The sequence below is a fragment of the Microcaecilia unicolor genome, chromosome 10 (assembly GCF_901765095.1).
Source record: "Microcaecilia unicolor chromosome 10, aMicUni1.1, whole genome shotgun sequence".
NCBI classification, from domain to species: domain Eukaryota; kingdom Metazoa; phylum Chordata; class Amphibia; order Gymnophiona; family Siphonopidae; genus Microcaecilia; species Microcaecilia unicolor.
This window is the reverse complement of record NC_044040.1, coordinates 12,179,271-12,191,843: the sequence shown is the minus strand read 5'-3', so window position 1 is coordinate 12,191,843 and position 12,573 is coordinate 12,179,271. Positions and strand designations below refer to the sequence as shown.

The window sequence follows — 12,573 nt, the reverse complement described above, 5'->3', positions numbered from 1 at the left end:
TGTTGCTATTCCACTAGCAACATTCCATGTAGAATCTCCAATAGTATCTATTTTATTTTTGTTACATTTGTACCCTGCGCTTTCCCACTCATGGCAGGCTCAATGCGGCTTACATGGGGCAATGGAGGGTTAAGTGACTTGCCCAGAGTCTCAAGGAGCTGCCTGTGCTGGTAATTGAACTCAGTTCCCCAGGACCCAAAGTCCACCACCCTAACCACTAGGCCACTCCTCCACTGTTGCTACTATTTGAGATTCTACATGGAATGTTGCTATTCCACTAGCAACACTCCATGTAGAAGTCGGCCCTTGCAGATCACCAATGTGGCCATGCAGGCTTCTGCTTATGTGAGTTTGACGTCCTGCACATACATGCAGGACGTCAGACTCACAGAAACAGAAGCCTGCGCAGCCTTCTACATGGAATGTTGCTAGTGGAATAGCAACATTCCATGTAGAATCTCCAATAGTATCTATTTTATTTTTGTTACATTTGTAACCTGCGCTTTCCCACTGATGGCAGGCTCAATGCAGCTTACATGGGGCAATGGAGGGTTAAGTGACTTGCCCAGAGAGTCACAAGGAGCTGCCTGTGCCTGAAGTGGGAATCGAACTCAGTTCCTCAGCTCCCCAGGACCAAAGTCCACCACCCTAACCACTAGGCCACTCCTCCACTCCAAAACGTTCTGCTCAGCAAGTTTTAACCATACTCAACATGTTTTTGCAAACTAAACTTTATTTAATTCCATATACAAAACATTTGCCATAGTTATTTCATTTTGCTTACAGTAAAATAATGTCCAACCCCATTAAGTCAGTTTTTGAGTAGCAGTGCCCTATGGCACTAGGCTATTGCCAGTCTGGTCCTTCCAGCTGCAGGTTCAGATCCAGTGACTAAGGCAAACACAGCTAACAAAGGTAAGTCTCAAGACTTTACAACCATAAGCTGTAACATACTTGCTTCCAGAGTCTACTCTTGTCTTCAGCTATCCGGTAAGCTCCATAACCATTTCATCTACCAATTGCAAATAAATTAGACTCCTTGCCTTGATGTCATACTTTTCAGTGAATTTTTTCCAGCATATACTGGCTTCCATTGTTCAATACTCGCCTTCTATTTCATCTACCCCCTCAGAAGATGTTTCCACTTCTTCATAATCCTTCTCAAGGGCAGCCAAGTCCTCCCTAGCCTCTGAGAACTCCCCTTCCTCCATTCCTTCCCCCACATACCAGTGTACAAAGGCCCGTTTAGAATACATCAGATCAAACTTATGATCTAATCGTGCCCAAGCTTCTGCTATAGCTGTGGTATTGCTCAACATACAGACCGCTCGTTGGACCTTAGCTAGGTCTCCTCCTGGTACCACCGTAGGAGGCTGGTGGTTTATGCCGACCTTGAACCCTGTGGGACACCAATCTACAAATTGGATTGACTTCTTCGTTTTGATTGAGGCTATAGCAGCATTGACATCCTTGGGTACCACATCACCTCGATACAACAAGCAACAGGCCATGTACTTACCACGTCTAGGGTCACATTTTACCATCTGATTAGAGAACTCAAAGCAAGCATTAGTGATTTCTGCAACAGACAGCTGCTCGTGGTGAGCCCTTTCTGCAGATAAAATGGGGGCATAGGTGGCCAAAGGAAAATGGATTCTGGGATAAGGCACCAAATTAGTTTGAAACTCAATAAGATCTACATTCAAGACACCATCAAAGCGTAGAGAAGCAGTAATGGAAGACACCGTCTGTGCCATGAGTTGGTTCAAGTTGACATATAAGGGACGCTCGATATCAAGATTACGCTTGCAGATCTCATAAATGGCCTCATTGTCCACCATAAACACACAATCTGAATGTTCTAGAGTAGTGTGGGTAGTCAAAACAGCATTGTAGGGTTCCACCACCGCAGTGGAGATCCGTGGGGCAGGGTAGACTGAAAATTGCAACTTGGACTGCTTGGGGTAAGTCTTTGAAAACTGCTCCAGTAGCAGGGAAGTAAACCCTGAGCCAGTTCCTCCTCCAAAGCTGTTGAAGACCAGAAAACCTTGAAGGCCACTGCACTGCTCAGCCTACAAGAGAAACAATTATATATCAAACTTCAGAGCTTGAAAAAAAAAAAAAAAAGCTGGTGACAAAATGGCTTCAGGAAATATGGTAGCATGCATTTTATTTACTGCCTTTTGGAAGGAATTCAACTCAAGGCGATGTACAGTAAGAATAGATAACATGAGCAATAGGCAATTACAGCAGTAAAAATATTTTTTTTGTTACATTTGTACCCTGTGCTTTCCCACTCTAACCACTAGGCCACTCAATGTGGCCGCGCAGGCTTCTGTTTCTGTGAGTCTGACATCCTGCACGTACGTGCAGGATGTCAGACTCACAGAAACAGAAGCCTGCGCGGCTGCGTTGCTGATCTGCAAGGGCAGGCTTCTACATGGAATGTTGCTAGTGGAACAGCAACATTAACATTCCATGTAGAATCTCAAATAGTAGCAACAGAATCTCAGTAGTAGCAACATTCCATCTAGAATGTCCAATAGCAGCAACATTCCATGTTGTTGTTACATTTGTACCCCGCGCTTTCCCACTCGTGGCAGGCTCAATGCAGCTTACATATACAGATACTTATTTGTACCTGGGGCAATGGAGGGTTAAGTGACTTGCCCAGAGTCACAAGGAGCTGCCTGTGCCTGAAGTGGGAATCGAACTAAGTTCCCCACAGGGCCAAAGTCCACCACCCTAACCACTAGGCCACTCCTCCACTGTTGCTATTATTTGAGATTCTACATGGAATGTTGCTATTCCACTAGCAACATTCCATGTAGAAGTCGGCCCATGCAGATCACCAATGTGGCCGCGCAGTCTTCTACATGGAATGTTGTTAGTGGAATAGCAACATTCCGTGTAGAATCTCAAATAGTAGCAACATTCCATGTAGAATCTCCCAACAGTATCTATTTTATTTTTGTTACATTTGTACCCTGCGCTTTCCCACTCATGGCAGGCTCAATGCGGCTTACATGGGGCAATGGAGGGTTAAGTGACTTGCCCAGAGTCACAAGGAGCTGCCTGTGCCTGAAGTGGGAATTGAACTCAGTTCCTCAGTTCCCCAGGACCAAAGACCACCACCCTAACCACTAGGCCACTCCTCCACTCCATTCAAAGTATGGCATAGTATACTACTTACAGTGTCAACACAATACATAATAGAACATTTTAATTGACAGTAAAGGTTATAAGCAAACATGGAACATATAGATAGGTAAGAGAGAGTAAGAAGAGTTAGAAAGTAAGGCAACTAATTTTAAAAAAGTTGCTCATGAGGTCAGAGAGATGGTTAAAATATTTTCGCAGCTAGGGTAGGAGTGGATAAACATGTCCTGCTGCAGTATGTGCAGCCCGAGTCACTCCTTGTGCATGTGCAAGCGAGACTAACAAGTTAGTTCCTTCTTCCATTTTGGCAGATAAGGCATTTGAACACAGCAGCACTTTAAAAAGAGAATTACCTGTCAAATGGTGGCTGAGGTTTACGGCGTCTATCGGCGCTTTTAAGCACTGCCCAGAATTAGCAGCCGTCTCTTTCAAGAGTGTTGATCTTACAAACCAAATTGCATCCATCATGCTTCACAACCAGTGTTTTTAGTCATTTCATCAACATCCAATGTTCCGATTGGTTTCATTCCATGGAATAAAAAAGTTACCATTGGAGAACAAGACCATGAAATGATGATGAATTACTGTTGAAAAGTTGAGGGGGGGAGGGTCGGTTTTTAAAGCTACCTATCAAAGTAGCAGTTCCTGCTACCTGGACAACGCTCCAGTCAGCGATATTGAACAGAGTTATCTGGAAAACGCTACTGATCATCATGTCTGACTGCCTTGGCACTGCAGATATTGAGCACAAAAAATAAAAAAATAAAAAAAAAAAGTTAGGACAGCACAAAAGCTTGTTCAGATAAGTTTCCAGGTACCAATACCAAGGTTTTGTAAACCACCATGATCTCTGATGATTTGGCAGTATAACAAAAAAAAGATCACATAAATAAATAAATAAATATTCCCAAGGGTATTAAAAATACAAACAACCCTCCCCCATCAACCCTCCCATGAAACAGAAGCCTGTGCAGCCTTCTACATGGAATGTTGCTAGTAGAATAGCAACATTCCACGTAGAATCTCCAATAGTAGCAACATTCCATGTAGAAGTTGGCCCTTGCAGATCACCAATGTGGCCGCGCAGGCTTCTACATGGAATGTTGCTCTTCCACTAGCAACATTCCATGTAGAAGTCGGCCCTTGCAGATCACCAATGTGGCCGCGCAGGCTTCTGCTTCTGTGAGTCTGACGTCCTGCACGTACGTGCAGGACGTCAGACTCACAGAAACAGAAGCCTGCGCAGCCTTCTACATGGAATGTTGCTAGTGGAGTAGCAACATTCCACGTAGAATCTCCAATAGTAGCAACATTCCACGTAGAATCTCCAATAGTAGCAACATTCCATTTAGAAGTCGGCCCTTGCAGATCACCAATGTGGCCGCGCAGGCTTCTGCGAGTCTGACGTCCTGAACTACCCTCCCCCCCCCTTGGTTAGTTGCCCTAGTTCACTTGAATTAGTTAAGAGGTGGCAGCTATTATCAGGGCCGGTCTTAGCAAGTGCGGGGCCCTGTGCAGACCAATTTGGTGGGGCCCCATCCTAGCCCCGCCCCCACACTAGCTCCACCCATTGATAAGATTATTCCATTTTTAGAAATTTTTTTTATTTATAAAATTTCAAATAAAGACAAATGAAGCTAAACTTGTACAAAAAAACTGATTGAAATAATAAGCACAATGCTATCATCATGAAACCTCCCCTCCCCAGAAATTATTCAGTTGAAGTCCACTACAATTAGTAGTTCCAATTCTCATAACAAAGGAGAAAATAAGGAAAAATATTAAGAAAAGATCCAGCACAGTGCTACAGTGTACAAGGTATGCCAGGAATGCTTTATTTGCCTATGGTTGGAGAGAGGTTGAGTGACTCGATGCGGTCCTGGTCGGAGCAGAGGCACGAGGCAGAGTTGAGGCACGCTGAGCGGGGCCCCCTTAGGCGCGGGGCCCTATGCAGCCGCCTTGGTCGCCTCTGCCTAAGACCGGCACTGGCTATTATAACTAGTTAACGGTTTTTATTTGTAGCGAGGCTTAACAGGGTTGAGAAGGGGCAGTTTTATAAAGTTTATTATGCATGTTGAATGTTTTGTTGTTTTAAGTTGCACTTCCTTTCACCTCAAAGTAATATAAAAACCCCTCTCATAAAAATAAAGGGGTTTACCCAATCCACACCACTTCCCTTACTACTTTCACCCCCTCTCTTCAATCTTCCACCATCTTTATGTACCTTTTCCACCCTGACAGTTGCTCAGATGTTTAACAAATATACATTTTATTCCAGTTAACGGGGAGGGGGGGGGGGAAGAGAACCAGCAATTGTATTTGCACTACAGAGCACCACCAATTTAATGGTACTCTTGAAAAGAAACACCTAAAAATGTATGAAGCCATACATGTGCTTATCAAACACTTATGGATCAATATTTACATCATGGTTCCGCATGGGATTATATATCCCTATCATCCATCTTCTTGGGAAATAGCTTCGTTAAATTGAGAATCTGCTGCTGTGTCTTTCACAATCATTTCTCACCTAATAGTGTACGATTTGATTTGTTTTATATGTAGCGCCCCCCCCCCCCCCCGTGAGAATTGTGTATATGATGGGTTGAAATGTGGGGAGTCTCACAGTATATTAGTGGACGTTTAGTATAAAATCAATATGTTTATGCTCTATGTACTGTTGTCTATATAATACTGCTTGTAACCTACTACAAACCAATTGGGTACGAACTGTTTTTCAATAAAAATGATGATTCAGTAGAGCAGAACTCAAGACCCTTTGTTTCTCCTTACCATTTTCCGGATTCGGTCCAAGACAGGATCATCAACTATTTCCTTCCCAATGCTGTAGTGGCCCCGGGCGTAGTTATTGGCAGCATCTTCCTTGCCTGTAATGAGCTGCTCTGGATGGAACAGCGAGCGGTAGGTCCCGGTCCTGATCTCATCTGTTAAAAATGAAAATGTTGGTTCCGTCAATAGCATTTCTTATTTGGAGGAGTGGCCTAGTGGTTAGTGCAGAGGACTTTGATCCTGGGGAACTGAGTTCGATTCCCACTGCAGCTCCTTGTGACTCTGGGCAAGTCACTTAACCCTCCATTGCCCCTGGTACAACAATAAGTACCTGAATATATGTAAACCACTTTGAATGTAGTTGCAAAATACCACAGAAAGGTGGTATATCAAGTCCCATTTCCCTTATGACATCACAATAGCAGAAGTGAGCCAAGTATTGGGCAATCAAGCCATTGTGACATCACTGATGAGGTTGGCTCTTATTGGTGGAATGAGTGGAGGAGTAGCCTAGTGGTTAGTGCAGTGGACTTTGATCCCGGGGAACTGAGTTTGATTCCCACTGCAGCTCCTTGTGACTCTGGGCAAGTCACTTAACCCTCCATTGCCCCTGGTACAAATAAGTACCTGCAAAAACCACATGGATGGGAATAATCGAACGTCGCCGGCGAAATAGGTCACCGGCGATCTATTTTGGCGGCAGCGCAACAGCTGGCCGGAACCGTATTTTCAAAAAAGATGGCAGGCCATCTTTTTTTTTGATAATACGGTGTGGCCCGGCGAAATGCCTTGGATTTCGCTGGGTTTGAGATCGCCAGTTTTGTTTTTCCGCAATAATGGAAAAAACTGCCGGCGATCTCAAACCCGGCGAAATCCAAGGCATTTGGCCATGGGAGGAGCCAGCATTTGTAGTGCAATGGTCCCCCTCACATGCCAGGACACCAACCGGGCACCCTAGGGGGTGGGCAGCGGGAATGGTGGTTGGGAGGCGGGGATAGTGCTGGACAGACTTGTATGGTAGAGCCGGTGGTTGGGAGGCAGGGCTGGTGGTTGGGAGGTGAGGATAGTGCTGGGTAGACTTATACGGTCTGTGCCAGAGCCAGTGGTTGGGAGGCGGGGATAGTGCTGGGCAGACTTATACAGTCTGTGCCCTGAAGAGCACAGGTACAAATCAAAGTAGGGTATACACAAAAAGCAGCAATAATGAGTTATCTTGTTGGGCAGACTGGATGGACTGTGCAGGTCTTTTTCTGCCGTCATCTACTATGTTACAATGAGGCATATTTTCAAAGCACTTTGGGAGGCTAAGTACCATATGTTTCTATGGAACTTTGGGAGGCTAAGTGCTTTGAAAATAAGCCTCTATGTTACTTCAAACATCTTTTATAAACAACCAAATTAGCTTCCAGGTGCATAGCACCCTTCCCTTGTGTGCTGAGTCCCCCAAATCCCCCCCAAAACCCACTGCCCACAAGTGTGCACCATTACCCTAGCCCTAAGGGCTGAAGGGGGGCACCTACATGTGGGTACAGTGGGTTTTGGGAGGGCTCAACATTACTCATCACAAGTGGAACAGGTAGGGGGGGGGATGGGCCTGGCTCTGCCTTTCTGCAGTCCACTGCAACCAACAACAACTGTTCCAGGGACCTGCATACTGCTGTCTGGGTGCTGGGTATGATATTTGAGGCTGGCATACAGGCTGGCAAAAAAGGTTTGTATTTTAATAATTTTAGTGTGGGAGGGGGTTGGCGACCACTGGGGGAGTAAGGGGAGGTCATCCCCCATTCCCTCTGGTGGTCATCTGGTCAGTTGGGGCACCTTTTTGAGGCTTGGTCGTGAAAATAAAAGGACCAAGTAAACCCGGCGAAATACTGCTTATCGCCGGGTTTTATTTTTCCATTATCCGCGAAAGCCGGCCATCTGGTAGCCACGCCCAAGCCTGCCCATGTCCCGCCTTCGCTTCGCCGCCAACACGCCCCTTTGAACTTTTGCCGGCGAGGCCAAGGGAAAGCGGCGAAGCTATCACAAATGTAGCTTTCGATTATACGCTTTTTGCCGCTTTTGCGAAATCGCCGGCCATATCCCGATTTGTGTCGGGAAATAGCCGGCGATTACTTTCGATTATAAGCTGGATAGGCAATATATCAAGTTCCATTTTCCTTTCCCTATTGGAGATTCTAGATGGAATGTTGCTACTATTGAGATTCTGTTGCTACTATTGGAGATTCTACATGGAATGTTGCTATTCCACTAGCAACATTCCATATAGAAGCCTGCCCTTGCAGATAAGCAACGCGGCCGCGCAGGCTTCTGTTTCTGTGAGAAACAGAAGCCTGTGCGGCCGCATTGTTGATCTGCAAGGGCAGGCTTCTACATGGAATGTTGCTAGTGGAGGAGTAGCCTAGTGGTTAGTGCAGCGGACTTTGATCCTGGGGAACTGGGTTCAATTCCCACTGCACCTCCTTGTGACTCTGGGCAAGTCACTTAACCCTCCATTGCCCCTGGTACAAAATAAGTACCTGAATATATGTAAACCGCTTTGAATGTAGTTGCAAAAACCTCAGAAAGGTGATATATCAAGTCCCATTTCCCTTAACAGAACTGCATGCATTATTCTATGCTGCATGAATATTTTCTCTTATACGACATATATTGCTTTTGGTCACCTTGTAGGAGTGACGAAGTGCTATACAAGCCTAAGGATTGAACAGAACATTTTTGGACTGTTAAAGCAGAGCACATTACCAATGACTGTTGGTTCTAGATCCACAAACACAGCTCTGGGCACATGCTTCCCCGATTCAGTCTCACTGAAGAATGTTTCATATGAAAGAGTCCCTTGTCCGCTTTTCCTGTCTGGAATGATCCCATCAGGCTGGATTCCATGTTCCAGACAGTACAGCTCCCAGCAGGCATTCCCAATCTGGACACCTGCCTGGCCAACATGGACAGATATGCACTCCCTCTGCAAAGGAAAAATAGCCATCAAGTCTCATAAATACCAAAAGATTTAAATGATTATTTTTTCCACCAATTCCTTCACCGTCATTCCATATAATGTGTTAGTATAAAGCTGCATGCCAAACAAAATACAAAAGGAATTTACAACGTCAACATAAATAGCAGTTCTTCATTTAGTCAAAGTGAACTATGACGCTAGGATTCAAGAGCACTTGGAACATTGCAGCACCTCAAATTGGGTTTGTTTTCAAGAAATTCTAGAACTTGCTCCAAAATGATGTGTGTGTGTGTCAAGGGACATAATGGAGGATGGGCCTGGGTGTCTACCACAGCCAAGGGGAAAGGGGGGGGGGTCTTCCCCATCTTGTATTGTTGGAGGGAAAGTCCAAGAAAGCAAAGGGGCAGACGATCTGCAAACTCCAAGATGGAAACTATACAAAGCAGATCGTTGATAAGACAACATATGTTTTATTGATGTAAACCAATTAAAATATGCATACAATAGCCCGACACAGGCCGTGTTTCGCCCAACTGGGCTGCTTCAGGGGCTATACAGTAATTCTCCACCACCAAAATAGAAATATGATGATGAAAGCAAATATACAGTCGATATCCTGAAAAAACAGCTCATCCAGAGATGCAAAAACAATTGGTTACTGATATGAGGTCAAACAGACAGCCTCTTATCTCCAGATGCGCATTGGTTACTGACCTCATGTCAGTAACCAATTGTTTTTGCATCTCTGGATGAGCCGTTTTTTCAGGATATCGACTGCATATTTGCTTTCATCATCATATTTCTATTTTGGTGGTGGAGAATTACTGTATAGCCCCTGAAGCAGCCCAGTTGGGCGAAACACGGCCTGTGTCGGGCTATTGTATGCATATTTTAATTGGTTTACATCAATAAAACATATTTTGGCTTATCAACGATCTGCTTTGTATAGTTTCCACCTTGTTGGAGGGAAATACATACAGAGCCTTGTATCTAGTGGACTGAAGGTTTTTCACTGGAAGCAGCTACCCACAATGGAGTACAGCTGAAGGAGCCTTTTGTGATTCTAGACTGCTATGGAGCAGTACGGCCTGATAGGCCTGGAGGGGGAGGGAGCCTGGCTACTGAAAAAAAGCATAAGGTAGGAGTGCAGACCTAGAGGAGATACTGCACTGAAGTCCCAGGCATGAACCAAATGCCCACTGGATGTGGCCATGTCCACTGCCAACTCACGCCTTAATCTTATCCCCTCTTACTCCGCATTCAACCATGGAAAATATATCCGTTTAGTCTTTCAGTGATCAATACAAGCATGTCCACAGGCAAAGTACCCTCCCCAATGGAAGGAAGCGACTGACTTGACCTTAAAAACTCCTTAGATCCTATAATCCCTGCCAGCTGTCATCCTATTTCCAATGCTCCTTTTACGCCAAGATTCTTGAATAGGCTGTCTTGATTAGTTTTATTCATATTTATAGGTTTTATTGTGAAGTTAATTTTACAGCCATACCAACCAACTGTCCAGGAGAAGCACCGCACCAAAACGTATCTTCTCATGTAGAGTAACGGAAGGGAATTTCTTGAGTCAGTTACAGGTAGCCACCATGGTCTCTGTACATCTCATCGGCTTTCAACTTGGTTGACAAAGCACTTTTTACACAATCTTGGTGTTTGGAACCACTGAAGCTCAATGCTAAGCTCCCTCATCTCAGAAGATTTGCCGAGTCTACCCAGTTCAGGTTTTAGAAGGAAGTATCAGAAGATAATGAATGCTGCTTTTTGAGATGACCAGGGTGCAGGGGACAGACAGACAGTAGAAATGCCCTGAACAGAGGCCCACCTCCATTTTCTCCGTGCAGGTGGCTCTCGGCTACTAAACAAAAGACATAGTTAGGCTCAAGAGAGGTGGCTACAAGGATTATGTACCTCACATCTTGAGCCCATGTGACCATAAACGACATCATCCAGGCAGCAGCAGCGGGAATGAGGTTATGTGCAAAAAGAAAAAAAATCTACCTAGACATAGAGGCAATGCTGTCAGAGGAGCAGTCTTGGTCTAGGGGTATTTAACCTAGGAAGAACTTGCCTTACTGTTTTTGCTTATGGTGCATTCTGAGGCATGGCCGCCCATCTGACACCTTGGTGTTGAATTTGTTTTGACTTGAAAATGTTGCAGCTTTTATTAACAGGGGCACCTGGAGTAGGATCGAGCCTGGGAGGCCAGCCAAGGACAACCGTCCCCTTAGAGGGGGCTTCTGACTAAAGTAAGGCAGAAGTACTGGGCAAACAGGGTTCTAGTTCATTACTTCAGGCAGAGCCAGGGGTGAAGGGTCATGCTGGGATGGAGCAGGGTATTATTCAGTACACAGCAGTTTCATAACCTTTTTATGACTCAGCCCTCTCTGTTCATCTTGTGAAAAATTCACATCTGTGTCTTAACTCAAAAAATGATTGAGAGTTCTCACATAAGAAAAGGCTTGGAATAACACAAAGTCCTTCTCTTCCTCCAACACCTCCAGCAAGATTTCGTAGTCTCCCAAAACGTAAATTTAAGTCGAAAATATATGAAGTTCGTTTATCAAACCATGATCCTGGTCCACACATCTTTTTATATAAACGACAAAATGCATGAGTGCTTTTTTTGTTGTTGTTTTGTTTTTTTTAATAAAGTTAGAGCAGTATTGCATAATACCACGAATTCAAATACAGAGATCGGGAACAGCAGAACATATTTTTATTGGGGGAAAAGAGACCAACTATTAAGAAACACATACAGAAACGTTTTAATATCGGATTCATGAACGTGTTAAAAAAAAAAAAAAAAAACACGAGTCTCTTCAATGCACTTTACAAATCCCCATATATACTCCAACATAAAGACCACTCTCACTAATTAAAGCATTTTAAAAAGCAATAAAAATTATTTCTTCCTGCCCAAAGCAGGAAACACCTCTCACCCCATGTAACTTACCATAACTTGAATACAGATAAAATCCACACACTTCCCCAGCCTCCAAAAATTAAGAAATTCAGTTAAATCTCTCCTCTTTTTACCGACTCTGTCTTCTAATTGTGAAAAAGGGGAAGGTACTTACCTGATTCTTTTTAAAGGGCCAGTGATTGATCACCTGCAAGCTGTAGTTTAGTTTTATATGTTAAACCAATGCAAAGCTTTTGTAAAGTATGTCAGCATTTATCCTGCCTTATTGCAAAGATTCCCTGCTGACTCGTTAGTTTTGACGTTCATACAGCTATTTCTATGTTGTTCCTTTCCGGGTTTTTTTTTTTTTTTTTGGTGGGGGGGGATTACAATCTAGAAATTTGCTCGTCCTGACTGGCACACACTCAGAACGAGGGGGGGGGGTGATTTATAGGGTCGATATCAGGGTTGGTAAAATAAGAAAGAGAAAATTGCTGGCAGTTTGTAAATTGTTTATAGGATGGTGCAACCCAAAAGAATTAATTAAAAAAAAATAAAAACAATAACAACAAAATCCCCACAAAGTTGCCAAGTGACCTGGTTTCTGGACTGAGAACCCAGAACAGTTCTCCCCGTTTGTATTTCGGGTTGTAAACGGAAGCAACCAGGCGAAAAATCAGGTAAGAGTACAATCGGACATGTATACTACTGCAGACAACGAAATGTAATATTTGAAAGTGCGAAGCCA

General features: G+C 44.1%; 1 protein-coding gene across 2 annotated transcripts; it reads right to left on the bottom strand.

Moving 5' to 3' along the window:
- Window positions 1-746: 746 nt before the first annotated feature.
- Window positions 747-11,965, bottom strand: LOC115478579 (tubulin alpha-1B chain-like). 2 transcript variants are annotated; one of them, XM_030216045.1, is made up of 4 exons: window positions 11,877-11,965; window positions 8,695-8,914; window positions 5,953-6,104; window positions 747-2,072 (listed from the first exon to the last, which is right to left on the bottom strand). In XM_030216045.1, exons 1-4 carry the CDS (start codon window positions 11,877-11,879, stop codon window positions 1,098-1,100), a joined length of 1,350 nt encoding a protein of 449 aa, XP_030071905.1. In that variant the 5' UTR covers window positions 11,880-11,965; the 3' UTR covers window positions 747-1,097. The 2 variants fall into 2 exon arrangements, with proteins under 2 accessions (XP_030071905.1, XP_030071904.1); XM_030216044.1 differs by lacking the exon at window positions 11,877-11,965 and having other exon boundaries at window positions 8,695-8,935.
- Between the last annotated feature and the right edge of the window lie 608 nt (window positions 11,966-12,573).

Bases quoted from the DNA above. Each gene is read 5' to 3' on its own strand.
- LOC115478579 (XM_030216044.1), bottom strand. From the start codon at position 8,935: ATGGCTATTTTTCCTTTGCAGAGGGAGTGCATATCTGTCCATGTTGGC. The intron at 6,105-8,694 runs GTAATGTGCTCT...CATTTTTAACAG, and splicing joins TCTAGAACCAACAGTCATTG to ATGAGATCAGGACCGGGACC. The intron at 2,073-5,952 runs GTAAGGAGAAAC...TTTCTCTTGTAG, and splicing joins TGGACCGAATCCGGAAAATG to GCTGAGCAGTGCAGTGGCCT.